The sequence below is a fragment of the Prionailurus bengalensis genome, chromosome A1 (genome assembly GCF_016509475.1).
Source record: "Prionailurus bengalensis isolate Pbe53 chromosome A1, Fcat_Pben_1.1_paternal_pri, whole genome shotgun sequence".
Lineage (NCBI taxonomy): Eukaryota > Metazoa > Chordata > Mammalia > Carnivora > Felidae > Prionailurus > Prionailurus bengalensis.
This window is the reverse complement of record NC_057343.1, coordinates 84853669-84876326: the sequence shown is the minus strand read 5'-3', so window position 1 is coordinate 84876326 and position 22658 is coordinate 84853669. Positions and strand designations below refer to the sequence as shown.

The 22658-nt window shown below is 39.4% G+C and overlaps 1 protein-coding gene across 1 annotated transcript in view; it reads right to left on the bottom strand.

Moving 5' to 3' along the window:
- The window catches only part of PGBD2 (piggyBac transposable element derived 2), a 36310-nt gene that overhangs the window by 8690 nt on the left and 4962 nt on the right, over positions 1–22658 (bottom strand). Inside the window, exon 3 of the mRNA XM_043583961.1 lies at positions 12071–12134. Coding sequence (XP_043439896.1) covers positions 12071–12087 — 17 coding nt within the window. The 5' untranslated portion in view covers positions 12088–12134. The remainder of the gene's footprint in view (positions 1–12070; positions 12135–22658) is intronic.

Here is a 22658-nt window from a genome sequence, read left to right as displayed (position 1 = left end):
TATGAAACAAAACAGATGAACATATGGGAATGGAGGGAAGAAGGAGAAGAAAAGAAACCACACGAGACTTAACAACAGAGAACAAACAGGGCTGATGGTGGGAGATAGGCTAAATTGGTGTTGGGTATTAAGGAGGGCACTTGTGATGAGCACTGGGTGTTATATGTCAGTGATAAATCACTAAATTCTACTTCTGATACACCTATATGTTAACTAACTTAAATTTAAATAAAATCTTAGGGAAAAAAATGCCAACTTTGTAAATCACTGAATTCTAGTTCTGAAACCAATATTGCACTGTATATTAACTAACTATATTTAAATAAAAAGTAGGTAACAACAACAAAGAAATGTTACATACCTCCTTCCTTCTTAATGTGTCTTGAATACAGAATTCCCTTTACTGATAAATGACAGGTGCCACTGTCATTACCCAAATGACAGTAACCACCAAAAAGGAAGCCTAGGCTGCTGAAGTGACATCCACTGATGTCTTCTGATTCATTGGCCCCAGCAGCTCTACTTTCATGCTTCAGTCTTACCTTTGTCTTCCCTTTCCCTTATTAATTTGGCAAATATAAGGTTCCTCCCTCCCAAATTCCCAAGCTCTCCCTACTTGACCTCTTACTACCCAATATCAGGACCTGAACAGATTCAGACAAATTTTCAGATGGTTTCCTCAGTATCAGACATCTTACTATACACTAGTTGCAATTCAGAAGCCAAACAGATTTAGAAAACATGGAAACCCCGTCTATCCTAACTCTCCCTGTGCACTAGGATCTAAATGGATGACAAGAGATACCTATATTTAATGAGCACCAACCACGAGCAGGCACTTCCCAGTAACTGGCAATGGACACACTCCGCTCCTGACCTGCACAGCACTTGTCTACCTGGAGGTGAAAGATGACAGTTCAGCACACAAGTAGCTATGCAAGATGGGGGCCATCCTGGACAATGGGCAGAGAATCTAGCAAAGGAGTAGGACTGGGGTTACTATTTTAGATGGATGATAAGTGAAGGCTCCCAGACAGGTGGCCTGAAAAAAGAGGGAGGGAGCCTTACAGACAGCTAGAAACAGGGTGTCCCAGGCAGAGAAAAATAATTGTAGGCATAAGGCCCTGAGCCTGAAGGGACTTGATAACTGTGAACAGCAAGGAGGTCAGTGAGACTTCAGATGTAGTAAAGGGAGGAGAGCAGAGCACAGGCTGCCAGGACCAGGACCCACAGGGCTCTATCGGCCATAATGAGGACTTTCAGTAGTGTTCAGCTGTCACAGGAAGCCCTCTAGTAGGATGCAGAAGGGGCAGTGACGCACATCACTGGCTATGAGAATGGACGGGCAAGGAAGGTGGGCTCTACTGCTGCCCTGTGTCACTCTGGCCCAACCTCCACATGAGAAGAATCTCAAACCAGAGGGAAGACACAAGCTTTACCGCAATGGTTATTTCTCTACAGACCTACCCTTGGACTTGGGAGTTCACTGCATTAGAGATTCACTACAACCTCATTTGGTGAACATGGACTCCATCAGCCTCTGTGCTAGAGTCTACTAGGGCACAGGAGATCTGACCTCAGGGAAGGCAAGGTATTTCTCATGCTATGCCAGAAAGGGAACCCAGCTTTCAGGGATAGGAAATCTGAAGCACTTCCCATGGACCTCAGACTGAGAGGTTCTCAGGGGTCAGTAGACAACTTGCCATCTTCTCAGCCTCTCCTATTTTCGAGCAGCAGATCCAGGCCTATAGAGTCAGGGTTTCCACCACTCTCACTATCTAAGCTCCTGTGTGCCCCCATGCCTCCAAAAACTTTCTGTACATAGTTGTTAAGACTCCTGGAGTAGGACAGGATTTAGATGTCAGAGTAGTAGGGGGACCCTATACTTACTTTGTCCATCAAACATAGCTAGTCTAATATCAAATCCATTCCAACACCCAAGAAATGAATCTGAGGACTGAGAGAACAAACTGCACAACTACAGGGATAAAAGAGGCCACACTGTGGAAGGGAGGAGGTGCAGAGAAGTGATTACCGAGAAAAGAATCGTGGGTGCTGTGGGGGGTAAGGAGCCCTGATCACACAGGAAAGAGATTCAGAGACAGCGAGCACATGTGAGAAAGCATGTGCATGCAGGGCACTGCACAAGAAAAACACTTCCCCAAAACCACTGAGAAGCAAAACAATTGGGGCTGACTATTGCCAAGTTTTTCCAAGCAGTGGAACTCAAAGTCAGAAGTTTTAGAAGTCCATGCCATGACCAGAGACAGAACCTGACCAGCACAGATGTGCTTCTGTTGAGAGGGAGGGCAGCGGCCTGGGAGAAGACAGATGGTCTGCAGATACCCTGGGCCACACTGGAACAGACAGATCTCCTCCTTACAGTGCATTTGAGAGAGGTGGCACTGGCAGCGGGTGCCACTGAGCTACCCTATTCATTCCAATAGGAGCAGAGACACCTGCTGAGACCAGGTAACCTGAAAATCAGCCTTTCGCTGTGCTTTACCATACTCCAAGTGGCCGCACATTCTGTGACTGCCCTTTTGAGACAAGCAGGCACCAGCCACAGTGTAGTGAGACCCCACCCCAGATGATTAGTGCAGGGCCAACCATGCCAGGTCCCTTTGGAGTTCTGAAACTCAGCACAGGTTGTGTCCAGCACAGGACCATGATGCTGGGTGGGCAAAAGGCTCAGACACAGAATGGGTGAAGGCAGAGAGATCTGAGGGATTCCTGGGACACAGGAGGGGAGATTGTTCGATCTTCAGTGAGGGTTTCCTGAACATCAGTGGGCGCAAACGCCTCTGCAGGAAGACAGTGGGCTGAAACTATATTAATTCCTCACCTATCAGCACAGACAGACTTAAGTGAGCAACACAGCACACACATTAGAGGCCTGAGCCACTTACTCCAAGACTCGCCCCTGTAGGCTCTGCAGGTGCTTTTTCATGAGTGCAATTGTGCCTGAGAGCCAGAGCAGAAGCAGGTCCCTCTGCTAGAAGACGAGCACAAACCCCTTGCACCTACCAAGTCTACTGACAACGGAGTGATGCAAAACTTCAGCTCTAGTGGAAATGGATCTGGCCTTTTGAACAAGCAGACCAAAACACACCGAGTTAAAACTCACCACACACTGGGCAAGGCCCAAACACAACCCAGTACAGACAAGGTGAAACTGCAGAGGACTGACGTGAGGGAAAGAGCAGTTAAAACACAAAAGCAGAGTATACAAACTGCACACCAGAAACACTTCCTGGAGCGCCAAGCCGGGGTCAGTATATAGCATCTTCTTAATATAGCCTTTACTCTCAGAAGCAGGAAATGTAACAGGCTTTCCTAACACAGAGAAAACAGAGACTAAAGCAAAGTGCCAAGATGGAGAAATGGATCACAAAACAAAAAATAAGAAAAGGTCATAGCCAGAGATCTAATCAAAATAGATATAAGTAATATGCCTGTACCAGGATTTAAAACAACAATCATAAGGATATAGCTGGGCTTGAGAAAAGCATAGAAGACACCAAGGAGTCTCTTAACACAGAGATAAAAGATCTAAAAACTAGTCAGACAGTAATAAAAAATGCTATAACTGAGATGTGAAACCGACTCTAAGAAATGACCATGAGAATGGAAGAAGCAGAGGAATGAGTAAGTGATAATGTAAGATAAAATTATGGAAGATAATAAAGCTGAGAAGAATAGGGAAAGAAAACATTAAATCAGAATGTAGACACAGGGAACTCAGCAACTCCATAAGACGTAATAACATTTGTATCACAGGAGTGCCAGAAGAAGAGAGGAAAACAGGGGCAGAAACTTATTTGAGCAAATTATTGTGGAAAATGTCCCTAATCTGGGGAAGGAAACAAACATTCAAGTCAAGGACACACAGAGAACTCCCACCATAGTCAACAAAAGCAGGGCAACACCAAGACATATTGTAGAAAAATTTGCAAAATACAGAGTTAAGGAAAAAATCCTGAGAGCAGCAAGGAAAAAGAAATCCTTAAGTCATAAGGGAAGACAAATAAGGTTAGCATACTTATCAGCAGAAACTTGGCAGACTAGCAGGGAGTGGCATGATATATTCAAAGTAAATGGGAAAAATACGCAGCCAAGAATACTTTATCCAGCAATGCTGCCATTTAGAATAGAAGGAGAGATAAAGAGTTTCCCAGACAGGTAGGAGTTAAGATGGCAGAGCAGTAAGGGGACTCTGAGCTTGTCTTGTCCCTGAAACACAGCTAGATCAGCATCAAACCATTTTGAACACTTAGGAAATTGATCTGAGAATTATTGCAACAATCTGTATAATTTGAATCAGAGAACTTAGCAGGTACATGGTGTGGAGAGGTGGACTGGGGGGAGAAAAGCTGAGGAGCCGTAGAGGGTAGGAAGCCATTTTTGCAGAGAGAGGACTGGGGAGAAGGCAGCACATCAGGATCATGCAACAAAAGCACTCCCCCCAAAAGTAGCTGGAGAGAAAGAAAGAGTGAAAACACTCGCATGGGACTAGACAAGAAATCTGTTCACAAAAACCACTGATGGAAGAAAGGAGGGGATTTCAATACCACCAGGATTCTATATATAGCTATATTCTATAATAGGACAGAATCTGAAGTTTTGGAGCTCAGTGCTTGGCAGTGCTCTGGTGAGTAAGTCAGGTGAAACCCCAGGAGCAGGAAGCATGGTTTGAGGGGTCCATGTGCCACCTGGGGAAAAGTGGTTCTCCTGATTGGAGTGTACTTGGTAGAGGCCATAGGCTTGCCCATGGGCAAAATTCCTGGCATATCCCAGAGAGCTACCATGTAGCTGTAGTACTGAAACAAAGATGCCAGAGTGCACCATGACCTGTACAGGATATGTGCTGTGATTCACCATAAACTCTGCTGCTGTGGGATCGTGCAAATGTTTTCTGTGGACACCCTTCCCCAAAGCATTAGCATGGGTCCAAGCCACAGGGATCTCTGAAGTGAGGGGTTTTGAAACACAGCTCTGTGTGAGATAAAACTCGGGAGGGAGGTGCCACCTGGAAGGGACACAGCTTGGACACAGACAGGGTGAAGGCAAGGAGCAGATAGAGGCCTGAGACCAAGGAGAGGCACTTAAATGCACGTCCACAAGGGCAAAAATTCCCACATCAGACACTAGAGAGCTCTGTGAAGTCATTCTCACCACTAACAAGCATACATGCATGGATGCACTCCTTGATCGACACCCAAAGCTAAGCAGTGCCACCAAATGGAGAACAGAAACAGTTACCCCACGCCCCACCCAGCTGTGCCCTCTAGGCACATGCCCCAGAAGACCAGGACAAATCCTTCCACCTACTTAGTCTATGAATTATAGTGTCTTACGAAGATTTCATTCTAGGGGAAAATGAATGTACTTCATTCAGGTTTCATTCTGTTTGCTTCTTCATTTGTTTGTTCGTTTTCTTTCCTTCTGGTTTTGCTTATCTTTTTTTTTTCCTTCATTCTTTTCTCTTTCTTGGATACAGAAAAAGCAATTTTTAATTTTTTTTTTTATTTTCCTTATTTTATTCTATTACTTAAGAACTGTATTTTTCAATTTAAAATTTTGTTTACAGGGGCGCCTGGGTGGCTCAGTCAGTTGAGCATCCGGCTTTGGCTCAGGTCATGATCTCACGGTTTGTGAGTTCGAGCCCCATGTCAGGCTCCATGCTGACAGGTCAGAGCCTGGAGCCTGCTTCCGATTCTGTGTCTCCCTCTCTCTCTGCTCCTCCCCCAGTCATGCTCTGTCTCTCTCTCAAAAATAAATAAACATTAAAAATTTTTTTTTAATTTTGTTTATAGTTTTTTGTTTTCCTTTTTTTTCTCTCTTTTCTATCAACCTCTCAACAAGCAGAAAGAAACACACCTAGGGGCACCTGGGTGGCTCATTTGGTTAAGTGTCTGACTTCTGAGGTCATGATCTCACAGCTCGTGAGTTCGAGCCCTGAATCAGGCTCTGTGCTGACAGCTGAGAGCCTGGAGCCTGCTTCAAGTTCTGTGACTCCCTCTTCTGCCCCTCCCCTGCTCGTGCTCTGTCTCTCCAAAAATAAATAAACATTAAAAAAAATTAAAAAAAAAAAAAGAAACACACCTAGTATCTAGCTTCCATTATTTGATTTGTATTGTATTATCTTGTTTGTAATTTTTTAATTTTAATTTTTTATTTTATTTTTTTTTTTGCCTCCAAAATGACAAGACAGAGGAATTCACCCCAAAAGAAAGAACATGAAAAAATGATGGCCAGGGATTTAATCAACACAGATATAAGAATCATGAGTGAATTAGAATTTCAAACCACAAGTATAATAATATTAGTTGGAGTTGAAAAAAGCACAGAAGATGCCAGAGAATCCCTTTCTGCAGAGATAAAAGAATTAAAATATAGTCAGGCCAAAATTAAAAATGCTATAACCAAGATGTACTCTTGAATGGACACCTTGTTGGCAAAGATAGACAAAGCAGAGAAGAGAATCAATAATACAGAAGATAAAATTATGGAAAATAAGGAAACAGAAAAAGGAAGGAAACAAAGGCAAAAGACTATGATACAAGACTGAGAGAATATAAATTATTAAAGAGGAATACCATTTGTATCATAGGAATCACAGAAAATAAGGAAAGAGAAAAGGGGGCAGAAGGTTTATGTTAGCAAATTATAGCTGAAACTTTCCTAATCTGGGTAAAGATACAGACATCAAAATTCAAGAAGCACAGAGAATTCCCATTAGATTTAACAAAAACCAACATCACTACGGCATATCATAGTCAAATTCACAAAACACAGACAAGGAAAGAACCCTGAAAGCAGCAAGGAAAAAAGTCCTTAACCCACAAGGGAAGACAGATCAAGCTTGCAGTGGATATTCCACAGATACATGGCAGACCAGAAAGGAGCGGCAGTATATATTCAACGTGCTTATAGGAAAAATATGCAGCCAAGAATTCTTTATCTAGAAAGGCTGTCATTCAGAATAGAAAAAGAGATAAATAGTTCCCCAAACAAAACCAGCCCTGCAAGAAATCATAAGGAGGACTTTTGAGTGGAGAAAAAACAAAACAAACAAAAATCAGACCAAAGGCAACAAAGATTAGAATGGGCCAGAGAGAACATCAACAGAAACACCAACTCTACAGGACACACAATGGCACTAAATTAATATCTTCCAATAATCACTCTAAATGTAAAAGGACTGAATGCTCCAATCAAAAGACATAGGGTATCAGAATTGATAAAAAAAAAAAAAAAACCCACCCATTTCTATCCTAATTACAAGAGACTCATTTTAAACCTAAAGACATATGCAGATTGAATGTAAAGCGATGGAAAACCATCTATCATGGCAATAGACATTAAAAGAAAGCCAGAATAGACATACCTATATCAGACAAACTAGATGTTAAAACAAAGACTGTAACAAGAGATGAGGAAGGGCATTATATAATAATTAAGGGTCTATCTACAAAAAAGATCTAACAGTTGTAAATATCTATGCTGCCAAGTTGGGAACAACCAAATTATAAATCAATCACAAACAGAAAGAAACTCATTGATAAAAATACCATAGTAGTAGGGGACTTTAACACCCAAATTACAACAATGGACAGATCATGTAAACAGAAAATCAACAAGAAAGAAAATAATCGCTTTGACTGATACAATGCACCAGATGGACTTAACAGTTATATTCAGAACAGTTCATCCTAAAGTAGCAGAACACACATTCTTTTCCAGTGCACATGTAACATTCTCCAGAAAAGATCACATATTGGGTCACAAATCAGCACTCAGCAAGTACAAAAAGATTTACATCATACCATGCATATTTTTAGACAAAAACACTATGAAACTTGAAATCAACCACAAGAAAAAATGTTTGGAAAGACCACAAATATTTGGACATTAAAAAAAAATAAATCCTACTAAAGAATGAATGGGTTAACGAAGAAAGTAAAAAAGAAATTTAAAAACACATGGGAGCCATGTGGGAAAACACATGGGAAAACACTATTGTCCAAAACCTTTGGGAATTCAACAAAGGCAGTCATAAGAGGAAAGTATATAGCAATCCAGACATTCCTAAATAAGGAAGTAAATTCTTAGATACATAACCTAACCTTATACCTAAAGAAATTGGAAAAACAACAGCAAATAAAGTCCAAAACCAGAAGAAGAGGAAAATAATAAAGATTAGGGCAGAAATCAATGATATCAAAAAAACAAAACAAAACAAAAACAGAACAGATCAATGAAACCAGGAGCCGGTTCTTTGAAAGAATTAACAAAATTGATAAACTCCTTGCCATATTTATTAAAAAGAAAAAGGAATAGGACCAAGTAAATAAAATCACGAATGAAAGAGGAGAGATCACAACTGACTCACAGAAATGAAAACTATAATAAAAGAATACTATGGAAATTATATGCCAACAAACAGGGCAATCTGGAAGATAGACCAATTTCCTAGGAACTCACAAACTACCAAAAATGAAACAGGAAGAAATAGAAAATTCAAACAGCAAAGACATTCAATCAGTAATCAAAAATCTCCCAACAAACAAGGGTCTAAGGGTGGATGGATTCCCAAGGGAATTCTACTAAACATTTAAAGAAGAGATAATACCTATTATTCTGGACCTGTTCCAAAAAATACAAATGGAAGGAAAACTTCCAAACTCATTCTATGAAGCCAGTATTACTTTGATTCCAAAACCAGACAAAGTTCCCGCAAAAAGGTGTCTGTAAAAGTTAAAGACCAATCTCCTTGATGAACATGGATGCAAAAATTCTGAACAAGATACTAGCAAGTTGAATCCAACAATGCATTGAAAGAATTATTCACCATTATCAAGTGGGATATATTCCTGGGCTGCAGGGCTGGTTCAATATTCGCAAATCAACATCATAATACCACATTAATAAAGGATAAGAACCATAAGATCCTCTCAATTGATGCAGAAAAAGCATTTGACAAAATACAGCATCCTTTCTTGATAAAAATCCTCCAGAGAGTAGGGGTAGAAGGAACATAATGCAACATAATAAAGGCCACATATGAAAGACCCACAGCTAGTATCAATCTCAATGGGGAAAAACTGACAGCTTTTCCCCTAAGGTCAGGAACATGAGAGGGATGTACACTCTCACCACTGTTGTTCAACATAGTAATGGAAGTCCTAGCCTCAGCAATCAGACAACACAAATGAAAGGCATCCAAAATGGCAAGAAAGAAGTCAAACTTTCACTCTTTGCAGATGACATGATACGCTCTCTATGTGGAAAACTCAAAAAACTCCACCAAAATACTGCTAGAACTGATACATGAATTTGGCAAAGTCACAGAATATAAAATCAATGTAGAGGCGCTTGGGTGACTCGGTCAGTTGGGCGGCCGACTACAGCTCAGGTCATGATCTCATGGTCTGTGAGTTCGAGCCCCACATTCAGCTCTGTGCTGACAACTCAGAGCCTGAAGCCTGCTTCCAATTCTGTGTCTCTCTCTCTGCCCCTTCCCTGCTTGCTCTGTCTCTCTCTCTCTCTCTCTCAAAAATAATAAGCATTAAAAATTTTTTTTTAGTAAAATAAAATTAACATAAAGAAATCGATTGAATTTCTATACACCGATAACGAAGCAGAAGAAAATGAAGGGCTCAATCCCATTTACAATTATAGCAAAACCATAAAATACGTAGGAATAAACCCAACCAAAGAAGCAAAAGATCTGTCCACTGAAAACTACAGAATGTTTATGCAAGAAATTGAAGAAAACTGAAGAAATGGAGAAACATTCCATGCTCATGAACTGGAAGAACAAATACTGTAAAAATGTCTATACTATCCAAAGCAATCTTTACATTGAATGCAATCTGTATCAAAATAACTCTAGCATATTTCACAGGCCTAGAACAATTTCAAAATTTGTATGGAACCAAAAAAGACCCCAGATAGCCAAAGTAATATTGAAAATGAAAACCAAAGCCGGAGGCATCACAATTTCTGATTTCATGAAGCTGTATTACAAAGCTGTAGTCATCAATACAGTATGGTACTAGCATAAAAACAGACAAAAAGATCAGTGAAACAGAGAACCCAGAAAGAGACCCACAGATGTATGTAAAACTAATCTTTGATAAAGCAGGAAAGAATATCCAATGAAGAGACAGACTCTTCAGCAAATGGTGTTAGGAAAACTGGACAGCAACATGCAGAAGAACACACCTGGACCACTTTCTTGTACCATACACAAAAATAAATTAAAAATGGATGAAAGACCTAAATGTGAGATAGGAAACCATCAAAATCCTAGAGGAGAATACAGGCAGCAACCTCTTTGACGCTGGCCATAGCCACTTCTTACTAGATACATCACTGGAAGCACAGAAACAAAAGTGAAAATGAACTACTGGGACTTGAAGAAGATAAATAGGTCCTGCACAGCAAAGCTAACTATCAACAAAACTAAAAGGCAACCTAGGGTACGGGAGAAGATATTTCCAAATGACATATCTGATTGATAAAGGGTTAGTATCCAAATCTATAAAGAACTTATAAACTGCAATACTCCCAAAAAAAAATCCAGTTAAAAAACTGGCAAAGGACATGAATAGAATCTTCTCCAATGAAGACATCCCAATGGCTAACAGAAACATGAAAAGATGTTCAAAACCACTCATCAAGGAAATACAAATCAAAACTACAATGAGATACCACCTCACACCTGTCAGAATGGCTAAAATTAACACAAGAAAACAACGGATATAGGAGAAGATGCAGAGAAAGGGGAGCTCTCTTTCACTGATGGTTGGAATGCAAATTGGTGCAGCCACTCTAAAAGAGATGGAGGTTCCTCAAAAGTTAAAAATAGAATTACCCTATGATCCAGCAGTTGTACTACGAGGTATTTATGCAAAGAATACAAAAACACAGATTCTAAGGGGCATGTGCACCTCATATTTATAGCAACATTATCAATAATAGCCAAATTATAGAAGGAGACCAAATGTCCACCAATTGATAAATGGATAAAGATGTCGTGTATACACACACACACACACACACACAATGGAATATTAGTTATTAAAAAGAATGAAATCTTGTCATTTGCAAATTCGTAGATGGAGGTAGAGTGTGTTAAGTGAAATAATTCAGGTGGATAAATACCTTATGATTTCACTCATATGTGGAATTAGAAAAAAAAAAAAGAGATGCACATAGAAGAAGGAATAAAACAAAAGGAGAGATGCAATCCATAAGAGACTCTTAACTATAAAGAACAAACTGAGGGTTCCTGGAGGGTTGGAGGTGGATGGGAGATGGGCTAACTGGGTGATGGGCATTAAGGAGGACACTTGTGATGAGCACTAAGTGTTATCTGTGAGTGATGAATTACTAAATCCTACTACTGAAACCAATATTGCACTATATGTTAACTAACTAGAATTTAAATAAAACTTGAAACAAACAAACAAAAAGACTCCTGGAGTGGGAAGGCTTGCAGGGACTGAAGCAGCCCCAGTAGCTACCATCTTGTGCATTAAAAGATGAGGAAAGTAAATCGCATTTTTAAATTTTTTTTAATGCTTATTCATTTTTGAGAGACAGAGAGAGAGAGAGAGAGAGAGAGAGAGAGAGTGTGTGTGTGAGTGAGTGGGGGAAGGGCAGAGAGAGAAGGAAACACAGGATCTGAAGCAGGCTCCAGGCTCTGAGCTGTCAGCACAGAACCTGACGCAGGGCTCAAACCAACAAACCATGAGATTATGAGCTGAGCTGAAGTCAGACACTTAATCGACTGAGACACCCAGGCACCCCAGAAAGTAAATCACATTTTTAGATCAAGTATAGACACTGGAACTACAGGGCCACACCTATCCCACACACCCGACCTTGTCTGCCTCACCTTTTCTCCATCCTCCCAGTCTCCTCTCTCTTCCTACTTTTTCCTTCTAGAGACCAAATGCTTAGTGAGGTCAGTAAGACTAAGGGCTAAAAATGTCATGGGCTTGGGCATTTCAAAGAGAATTAATCACTTGCATAAAGTCTTTCATCAAACAGGACTTACCTTGAAGTTGAAGCCATGATATACTGGGAACACAGAGTGGTCTTTATGTGCAAAGTCAAAGAATCTGTAAGGCAACAAAAATTGATTTTTAAAAATCGTATCTTAAGTAGAAAGGCAACAGGACTTTCTAGACCATTTAAGGAAAACAAAAACAAAAACAAAAAGCATCTCTAGCTTAAGGTTCACCAGCAGAGTAAATGGACTGAGTATACAGGGACAGGGATGGTGTCTAGCCAACTGGTTAAGCAGAGGGAAAAACAACAAGATCTCCACCTCACACTTCACATCAAAATACATCGTAGGGCAGAGTTTCCCACCGTCAGAATTATTGTCATGTTGGCTGAATGAGTCTTTGCTGGGGGTGGGGGGGGGGGCTGTCCTGTGTATTATGGGATGTTTAATAGCTCCCCAGCCCTCTATCCAATAGAAACCAGAATACCCATCCCTTATTTGTAGAAATCAAAAATGTTTCCAGATATTGTCAAGTGTCCCATAGGGTAAAAATTGCTCCTGGTGAACAACTATTATTCTATATCAGGATTGCCAATGAAAGTTATTATAATAGTGGAAATGTTTTGTATCATTGGTACCTAATATAGTAGCCATGAGCCACCTGTGATTATTAAACATCTGATATATGGCTTGTGACTGAGAAAGTGAATTTTTAATTTTATGTGATTTCAATTAATTTTAATGTAGATAGTCATATATGCCTAGCCAGCGGCCAGTGCATTTGACAGTGAAGTCCTAGATATGTAAAGAACTGACTATGAAACAAAATTCTCCTTAACAACCAATGAATTAAAGAAAAAATTAAAAAGAAAATTTAAATATATCTTGTTGGAGTGCATGGGTGGCTAAGTTGGTTAAGTGGTTTCAGCTCAGGTCATGACCTTATGGTTCATGAGATCAAACCCTGCATCGGGGTCTGGGAGTCTGCGCTGTCAACACAGAGCCTGCTTGGGATTCTTTCTCTCCCTCTCTCTCTACCCCTCCCCTGCTCATGCTTGCACTCTTGCACATGTGCTCTCTCTCTCAAAAATAAGTAAATAAACGTTAAAAAAAATTAAGGGGCACCTGGGTGCCTCAGTGGGTTGAGCATCCAACTTCAGCTCAGGCCATGATCTCGCAGTTCGTGAGTTCAAGCCCCACATCAGGCTCGCTACTGTCGGTGCAGAGCCCGCTTCAGATCCTCTGTCCCTCTCTCCTTCCACCCCTCCCCACTTGCACTCTCTCAAAAATAAACAAAATATTAAAAAAAATAAAAAGTATCTTGAAACAAATAAAGAAGAAACACAATATATCAAAACATATAGGATGCAGCAAATGATTTCTAGGAGAGAAGTTTATAATTATAAACACATACATTAAATAAATAGAAAGATCCAAAAAAAAAAAAACTTCATATCTTAGGAACTATAAAAAGAATAGATGAATGGATTAAAAATATGTGATACAATAGAATATTATTCACCCATAAAAAGAACAAAATCTTGGGCCCCAGGTTACAAATGCAGAGGAGTAGGGTGACCCTAAGTTTGTCTCCTTCCTCGACCACAACTAGATAAATATCAAATCATTATGAACACCCAGGAAACCAATCTGAGGACTGAGAGAACAAAGTTGCACATCTACAAGCAGAAAAAAGACCACCTTGAGGAAGGTATGAGGTTCAAAGAACTGATTTAAGAAAGAAAAGTGCTGCAGGTGCTGCAAAGGACATGGAGCCCTGAATGTGGACAAAGAAGAGTTAAAGAGAATGAGAGAAAGAGTGAGAAAAAGAGTGAAAATGTGCAGGGGATTGCACAAGAAAGCTCTTCCCCAAAACCACTGAGTGGCAAAAGGAAAGGGTTTTAATATTGGAGGTTTTATAAACAGCAGAGTGCAGAGTCTAAAGTTTCAGAGATCAGTGCCATCACCGTGGTCATGCCTGGCAGCATTAGCAGTGTTCTGGTGGGGAAGGACGGCAGACACCCAGGAGCAGGCAGATCCCCTGGATCAGACAGGAAGAAAGAGTTCCCCTGTCTGGGGTGCATTGGTAGAGGTGATATGGCCTCTCTGGGGGCAAAAGATCCTGCAGGAGCCATTGAACTGCCCTGTTCATCAGCAAAGGAACAAAGATAATGGCTGAGGACAGCAAACCTTGGTGCTGGCTTTGTGCTGTGATTTACCATAAACTCCAAACTGCTGTGCAGCCACATGACTGTTTTCTGGGACTGCCAGCACTGGCCACAGCACACAGCAAGACCCTCCCCCAGAGGATCAGCAGAAGTCTGCACCTCAGGGTGAGTTTTGAAACTCAGTCATGCCACAGATAAAACACAGAAGTGCTGTGCCTCCTGGTAGGCAGACAGTTCATACAAAGGATGATGACGGGTATCTGACAGAAGCTTGGAACAAAGGAGGGGTGACTCTTTGATCATCTGTGAGGGCTTCCTGAGGAGCAGTATGCATGAGGTCCCTGATCCAGAGAAAAGAAAGCAGGGAAAAACCATTCTTCCCTCACCCTTCAACTCTGACCAACTTCAGGGAACAAAATAGCATCACCAAGTGGAAGCTGGAGCCGCTTACTGCAAGCCTCACCTCACTGTGCTCTGCAAGTACAACTTGACTAGGGCAAGTCCTCCTGAGAATCAGAGCAATCAGCTCCTACCCCAGAATATCAGCACAAATCCCTCACATGCACCAAGTCTACTGATAATAAAGTGCTACAAAGCTTCAGCTCTAGGGGAAACAGGATCTAGCCTCCTTTGGATTTATATATATGTATGTGTATATATGTGTGTGTATATATACATACATATATATACATATGTATATATAAATACAGAGAAAGGAATTTTTGTTTATTCTTTTTCTATTTATTTTTATTGTTTATTTATTTATTATAAGAGACAAAATGTGCACGAGTGAGTAGGGGAGGGACTGACAGAGAGGGAGAGAATCCCAAGCAGGCTCTGCAACGTTAACACAGAGCCCAATGTGAGGTTCGATCTCACAAACTGTGAGATCATGACCTGAGCCAAAATCAAAAGTCAGACACTTAACTGGCTAAGCCACCCACACGCTATTTTATTTTTTAAATTATTATTTTATTCTATTTGTTTTATTTTTCTTTTTTATTTTGGATCAAGTGTCTCTTAACAAGGAAACCAAAACACACTGAAGATATAGCCTGCTTTCTTCTCTATCTCTCTTTCTCCCTCATTTTTTTTTTGACCTCCAAAGTGACAAGTAGAAATTCATCCCATCCCAAAAGAAAAAAATGGAAAAATTCATGGCCAGAGATTTAATCAACACAGATATAAGATGTCTGAACTAGAATTTGAAACAACAATTTTAAGGGTACTAGCTGATATTGAAAAAAGCATAGAAGACACTAAGGAATCCATTACTACAAAGACAAAAGAACTAAAAACTAGTCAGGCCAAAATTAAAAATGCTATAACCGAGATACAAACCTGAATGGATGCCATGACAGAGAGGATGCAGAGGTAAGAATCAGTGATACAGAATCTAAAATTATGGAAAGCAATGAAGCTGAAAAGAAGAGGAAAAGAAAGGTTTCAGATCATGAATGTAGACTTTAGGAACTCAGTGACTCCTTAAACTGTTATAACATTCAAAACATAAGAGTCCCAGAAGATGCAGAGAAAAAGGTAGAGGGTTATCTGAGTAAATTATAGCTGAAAACTTCCCTAATCTGGGGAATAAAACTGACATCACAATCCCAAGAAGCACAGAGAACTCCCATTAAATTCAACAAAAGTTAGCCACCATGAAGACACATCATAGTCAAATACACAAAATAATACACACAAGGAAAAAATCCTGAAAGCACAGAGCAAAAAAGTCCTTCACCTATAAGGGAAAACATATCAGGTTCACAACAGATCTGTCCACAGAAACTTGACAGGAGAGAAGGGAATAGCATGATATATTCAACGTGCTGAATAGGAATCATATGCAACCAAGAATACTTTATTCAGAAAGGATGTTATTCAGAATAGAAGGAGAGATAAAGAGTTTCTCAGACCAGCAAAAACTAAAGGAGTTCATGACCACTAAACCAGCCCTGCAAGAAATAGTAACAGGGACTCTTTGAGTGGGGGAAAAAAAAACCAAAATCAACAAGGATAGAAGGGAAAAGAGAACATCACCAGAAACACCAACTTTACATGTAACAAAATGGCACTAAATTCATATCTTTCAATAACCATTCTGAATGTAAATGGACTAAATATTCTAATCAAAAGACACAGGATGTCAGAACAGATTAAAAACAACAACAACAAGAAAAAACCAAGACCCCATCAATATGCTGCCTATAAGAGAGTCATTTTAACCTAAAGACAACTGCAGATTCAAAGTGAGGGGATGGAGAATCATCTATCATGCTAATGGCTGTCAAAAGAAAGCCACAGTACCCATACTTAGATCATACAAATTACATTTTAAATCAAAGACAGTAACAAGATGTTGGTGAGGATGCTGTGAAAGGGAACCCTTTTGCACTCTTGGTGGAAATGCAAACTCTGGAAAACAGTATGGAGGTGCCTCAAACAATTAAAAACAGAACTATCCTATGACCCAGCAATTGCACTAGGTATTTATCCAAGTATACAAAAATGCTGATTCAAAGGAGCACATGCTCCACAATGTTGATAGCAGCACTATCGACAACAGCCAAATTACGGAAAGAGCCCAAATGTCCATCAACTGATGAATGGATAAAGAAGATGTGGTATATATCAGGGCGCCTGGGTGGCTCAGTTGGTTAAGCGTCCGACTTCAGCTCAGGTCATGATCTCGCATCGGATCTTCGGCTCAGGTCATTAGTTCAAGCCCCGCGTCAGGCTCTGTGCTGGAGCCTGCTTCGGATTCTGTGTCTCCCTCTCTCTCTGCCCATCCCCCACTCATACTCTGTCTCTCTCTCTCTCAAAAATAAATAAAAAATTTTTTTTAAATATTAAAAAAAAATATGTGGTGTATATGTACAATGGAATACTAATTGGTGATCAAAAAGAATAAAATCTTGCCATTTGCAACAACATGGATGGAATTAGAGTGTATATGTGAAGCAAAATAGTCAGAGAAAGACAATCATGATTTCACTCATATGTGGAATTTGAGAAACTCAACAGATGAACATAGAGGAAGGGAAGGAAAAATAAGACAAAACCAGAGAGGGAGGCAAACCATAAGAGACTCTTATATACAGGGAACTGATGGTTGCTGAAGGGATACTGCATGGGGGGATGCGCTAAATGGGTGATGGGCATTAAGGAGAGCACTGGTTGGGATGAGTACTGGGTGTTATATGTAAGTAATCACTAAATTCTACTCCTGAAATCATTTTTACAATATATTTTAACTAACTTGAATTTAAATAAAAAATAAATTAAAAAAAATTTAAAAAACATAAAGCAAAAAAAATAAATAAAAAATAAACCAAAGACTGTAACAGGAGATGAAAAAGTGCATTACATCACAGTTAAGCGGTCTATCCATCAAGAAGATCTAAGAATTTGGGGAGGTTAAGTGTCCGACTTCAGCTCAGGTCATGATCTCATGGTTGGTGGGTTTGAGCCCCGTGTTGCAGTCTGTGTTGACAGCTCAGAGCCTGGAGCCTCCTTCAGATTCCATGTCTCCCTCTCTCTCTCTGACCCTCCCCTGCTCATGCTCTTTCTCTCTCTCTCTCTCTCTGTCTCTCTTTCTCTCAAAAATGAATAAACATTTAAAAAATTAAAAACAAAAGATCTAACAATTTTAAATACTTAGGGTCCAATTGAGAGTTCCCAAATATAAGAATCAATTAATAACAAACATAAAGAAACTCATTGATAGAGAACTTTAACACCCAACTGACAGTAATGGACAGATCACCTAAGCAGAAAATCCACAAGGAAATAATGGCTTTGAATGACACACTGGAGCAGAGAGACTTAACAGACATATTCAGAACATTTCATCCTAAAGCAACAGAATACATATTCATCTCAAGTGTACATGGAACATTCCCCAGAACAGATCACATTAGGTCACATATCAGTCCTCAACAGGTACAGAAATATCGAGATCATGCCCTTCATACTGTCCTATCACAATGCTATGAAACTTGAAGTCAACCACAAGAAAAAATATGGAAAGCCCTTGGAGGTTAAAGAACATCCTACTGAAGAATGAAAAGGATTAACCAGGAAATTAAAGAATTTAAAATGTACATGGAAGCAAATGAAAATGAAAACACAACAGTCCAAACCCTTTGGGATGTAGCAAAGGCGGACCTAAGAGGGAAATAGATCACAATATAGGCCTACCTCAAAAAGGAAGAAAAGTCTCAATACACAAGGTTACACAATAACCTTACACCTAATGAAGCTAGAAAAGGAAAAGCAAATAAAGTCTGAAGCCAGCAGAAGAAGGTAAATAATAAGGATTAGAGCACAAATAAATGGTATACAAATTTAAAAAGATCAACAAAATGAGGAGCTGGTTATTTGAGAGAATTAATAAAATTGATAAACCCCTAGCCAGACTTATCAAAAAGAAAAGACAAAGGACCCAAATAAATAAAATCACAAATGAAAGAGGAGACATCACAACCAACACTTTAGAAATACAAACAACTCTAAGAGAATATTAAGAAAAATTATATGCCAACAAACTGGGCAATCTAGAAGAAATGGACAAATTTCTAGAAAAATACAAACTACCAAAACTAAAATATGAAAAAATAGAAAATTTGAATAGACCCGTAACTAGCCAAGAAATTGAATGTTATCAAAAATCTCCCAACAAACAAAAGTCCAAGGCCAGACAACTTGCCAGGGGAATTCTACCAGACATTTAAAGAAAAGTTAATATATACCCTGCTCAAATTGTTCCAAAAAACAGAAATAGAAGGAAAACTTCCAGTCTCATTCTACAAGGCCAGCATTACCTTAATCCAAAAATGAGAAAAAGAACCCACTAAAATAGAGAACAGGCCAATATTCCCAATGATCATGGATACTAAAATCCTCAACAAGACACTAGCAAATTGTATCCAACAGGACTTAAAAGATTTATTGCCCACGATCAGCGGTATTTATTCCTTGGATTCAGGGGTAGTTCAGTGTTCACAAATCAATCAATATGATACACATTAAAAAAAAAAAAGCCATGAACCATACGATCCTCTCAATAAATGCAGAAAACGTATTTGACAAAGTATAGCATACATTCTTGAAAAAAAAGCCCTCAGCAAAATAGGGATAGATGAAACATACCTCAACATAATAAAGTCCGTATCTGAAAGACTCCACAGCTCATACAATCCTCAATGCGGAAAAACTGAGAGCCTTTCCTCTATGGTCAGGAAGAAGACAGGGTTGTCCACTCTCACCATACTATTTAACATAGTATTGTAAGTCTTAGCCTCAGCAATCAGACAGCAAAAAGAAACAAAAAGTATTCAAATCACCAAGGAAGAAGTCAAACTTTCACTATTTGCAGAAGACATGTTACTCTATTTAGAAATCCCAAAAGACTTCACCCAAAAATTGCTAGAACTGATACATGAATCCAGCAAATTTGGAGCATACAATTTCAATGTACAGAAATGTATTGCATTAAACAACAACAACGACACAGCAGAAATCAAGGAATCAATCCCATTTACAATTGCACCAAAAACCGTAAGATACCTAGGAATAAACCTAACCAAAGAGGTAAGAGATCTGTACTCTGAAAACCACAGAACACTTATAAAAGAAATTGAAGAGGACACAAAGAAATGGAAAACCATTCCATGTTCATGGATTGGAAGAACATTGTTAAAATGTCTACATTTTACACAATGCAATCTACACATTTAATGTAATCCCTGTCAATACCCTGCCCCCATACCACCAGCATTTTTCACAGAGCTACAACAAAGAATCCTACAATTTGTATGGAACCAGAAAAGACCCCAGATAGCCAAGCAATCCTGAAAAAGAAAAGAAAAGCTGGAGGCATCACGATTCCAGATATCAAGCTCTATTACAAAGCTGTAATCATCAAGACACTATGGTACTGGCACAAAAACAGACACACAGATCAATGAAACAGATAGAAAATGCAGGAATGGAACCACAATTATATGGTCCATTAATCTTCAACAAAGCAAGAAAGAGTATCAAATAGAAAAAAGTCTCTTTAAAAAATGGTGCTGGGAAAACTGGACAGCAACATGCAGAAGAATGAAACTAGACCACTTTCTTATAACATACACAAAAATAAATTCAAAATGGATGAAAGACCTAAATGTGAGACAGAGAACCATCAAAATTCTAGAGGAATTTTGCTGTATTATAGGCAGCAACCTCTTTGACCTTGGCCACAGCAACTTCTTACTAGATACATCACCGGAGGCACAGAAACAAAAGCAAAAATGGGCTATTGGACCTTGATGAATATAAAAAGATCCTGCACAGTGAAGTAACTATCAACAAAACTGAAAAACAACCTAGGGAACAGGAGAAGATATTTCCAAATGATATATCTGACTGATAAAGGGTTAGTATCCAAAATCTATAAAGAACTTACCAAACTCAGCACCCAAAAACAAATAATCCAGTAAAGAAATGGGAGAGGACATGAATAGAAACTTTTCCAAAGAAGACACCCAGATGGCTAATGGACACATGAAAAGATGCTCACCATCACTCATCATCAGGGAAATATGAATCAAAATCACAATGACATACCACCTCACACCTGTCAGAATGGCTAAAATTAACAACACAAGAAACAACAGGCATTGGCGCGATTGTGGAGAAAGGAAAACCCTTTGGCCCTGCTGGTGGGAATGCAAACTGGTACAGCCACTCTGGAGAATAGTACGGAGGTTCCTCAAAAAGTTAAAAATAGAACTACGTTATCATCCAGCAATTGTGCTATTAGATATTTACCCAAAGGATACAAAAATACAGATTCAAAGGGGTCAACGCACCCCAACGTTTATCACAGACTTATTAACAATAGCCAAACTATAGAAAGAGCCCAAACGTCCATCAACTGATGAATGGATAAAGAATGGACACATGGAAACACACACACACACACACACACACACACACACGGACATTATCACTCAGCCTTCAAAAAGAATGAAATCTTGCCATTTGCAAAGAGGTGGATGGAGCTACAGTATTTTATGCTAAGTGAAATAATTCATTCAGGAAAAAACAAATAACCACATAATTTTACTTAAATATGCAACTTAAGAAACAAAACAGATGAACATACGGAAGAGGAAAAAAAAAGAGAGGGAAGAAAACCATAAGAGACTCTTTTTTTTTTTTTTTAATTTTTTTTTTCAACGTTTATTTATTTTTGGGACAGAGAGAGACAGAGCATGAACGGGGGAGGGGCAGAGAGAGAGGGAGACACAGAATCAGAAACAGGCTCCAGGCTCTGAGCCATCAGGCCAGAGCCCGACGCGGGGCTCGAACTCACGGACCGTGAGATCGTGACCTGGCTGAAGTCGGACGCTTAACCGACTGCGCCACCCAGGCGCCCCAAGAGACTCTTAATGATGGAGAACAAACAAGGTTGATGGAGTGGTGGGTGGGGATGGGCTAAATGGGTGTTGGGTAATAAGGAGGGCACTTGTGATGATGAGCACTGGATGTTGTATGTAAGTGATGGATCATTTTATTCTACTCCTGAAACCAATATTGCACTGTATGTTAACTTGTACTTTAAAAAAATTAAATATATATATGGCTAGATAAAGAAAATGTGGTATATACTTACAATGGAGTATTATTCAGTCTCAAAAAGGAACAAAATCTTGTTACATGTTATAGCATGGATGAAACTTAAGGATATTATGCTAAATAAACCAATCACAAAAAGACAAACACTGTAGGATTCCATTTATATGAGGTATCTAAATTACTCCAATTCATAGAAACAGAAAGTAGAAGGGTGGTTGCTAACACCAGTGGAGGGTGGAGGGGGAAATGGGGAGATGATGCTTAATGGGTATAGAGTTTCAATGCTGCAAGATAAAAGTGTTCTCAAGATTGGCTGTACAACAATTTGAGTATATTAACACTAGTGAAAAGCAGTTAATATGGCAAATTTTATTTTATGTTAATTTTTACAATTATCAGAGAAAAAGAAGGTAACTTCTAGAGAAAAAAATCTCCTACTTGCTAGAAGGATATAATAATTTTAAATTTTATGCACTTAATAACAACCTCAAAATAAAGTAAAAATTAACTGCAGAAGCTGACAAATCCATCACAGTAGTGAGAGATTCAATACACCTCTTTCAGTGATTAATGATCAAGCAGACAAAATTACTGAGACCTGAACAGCAAAACTGACGTTTGGTCTATCCTAAACAGCAGTGATGTCAGCAAGATGGAAGAACAGAAAGTCCCTATCTTGTGTCTCCCTACACAATGATTTGGCAGCCAACCACAGAAAAGTGCCTTTGTAGGTGCTTTGGGATCCAGGTAGGAGGCTTCTAAACTGGGGTGAACCAAGACTAAGGAAAGCTTCTTTGAAAAAAAGGCCAGCACTCTGGTGGCAAGTTCACCAAATGCAGCGT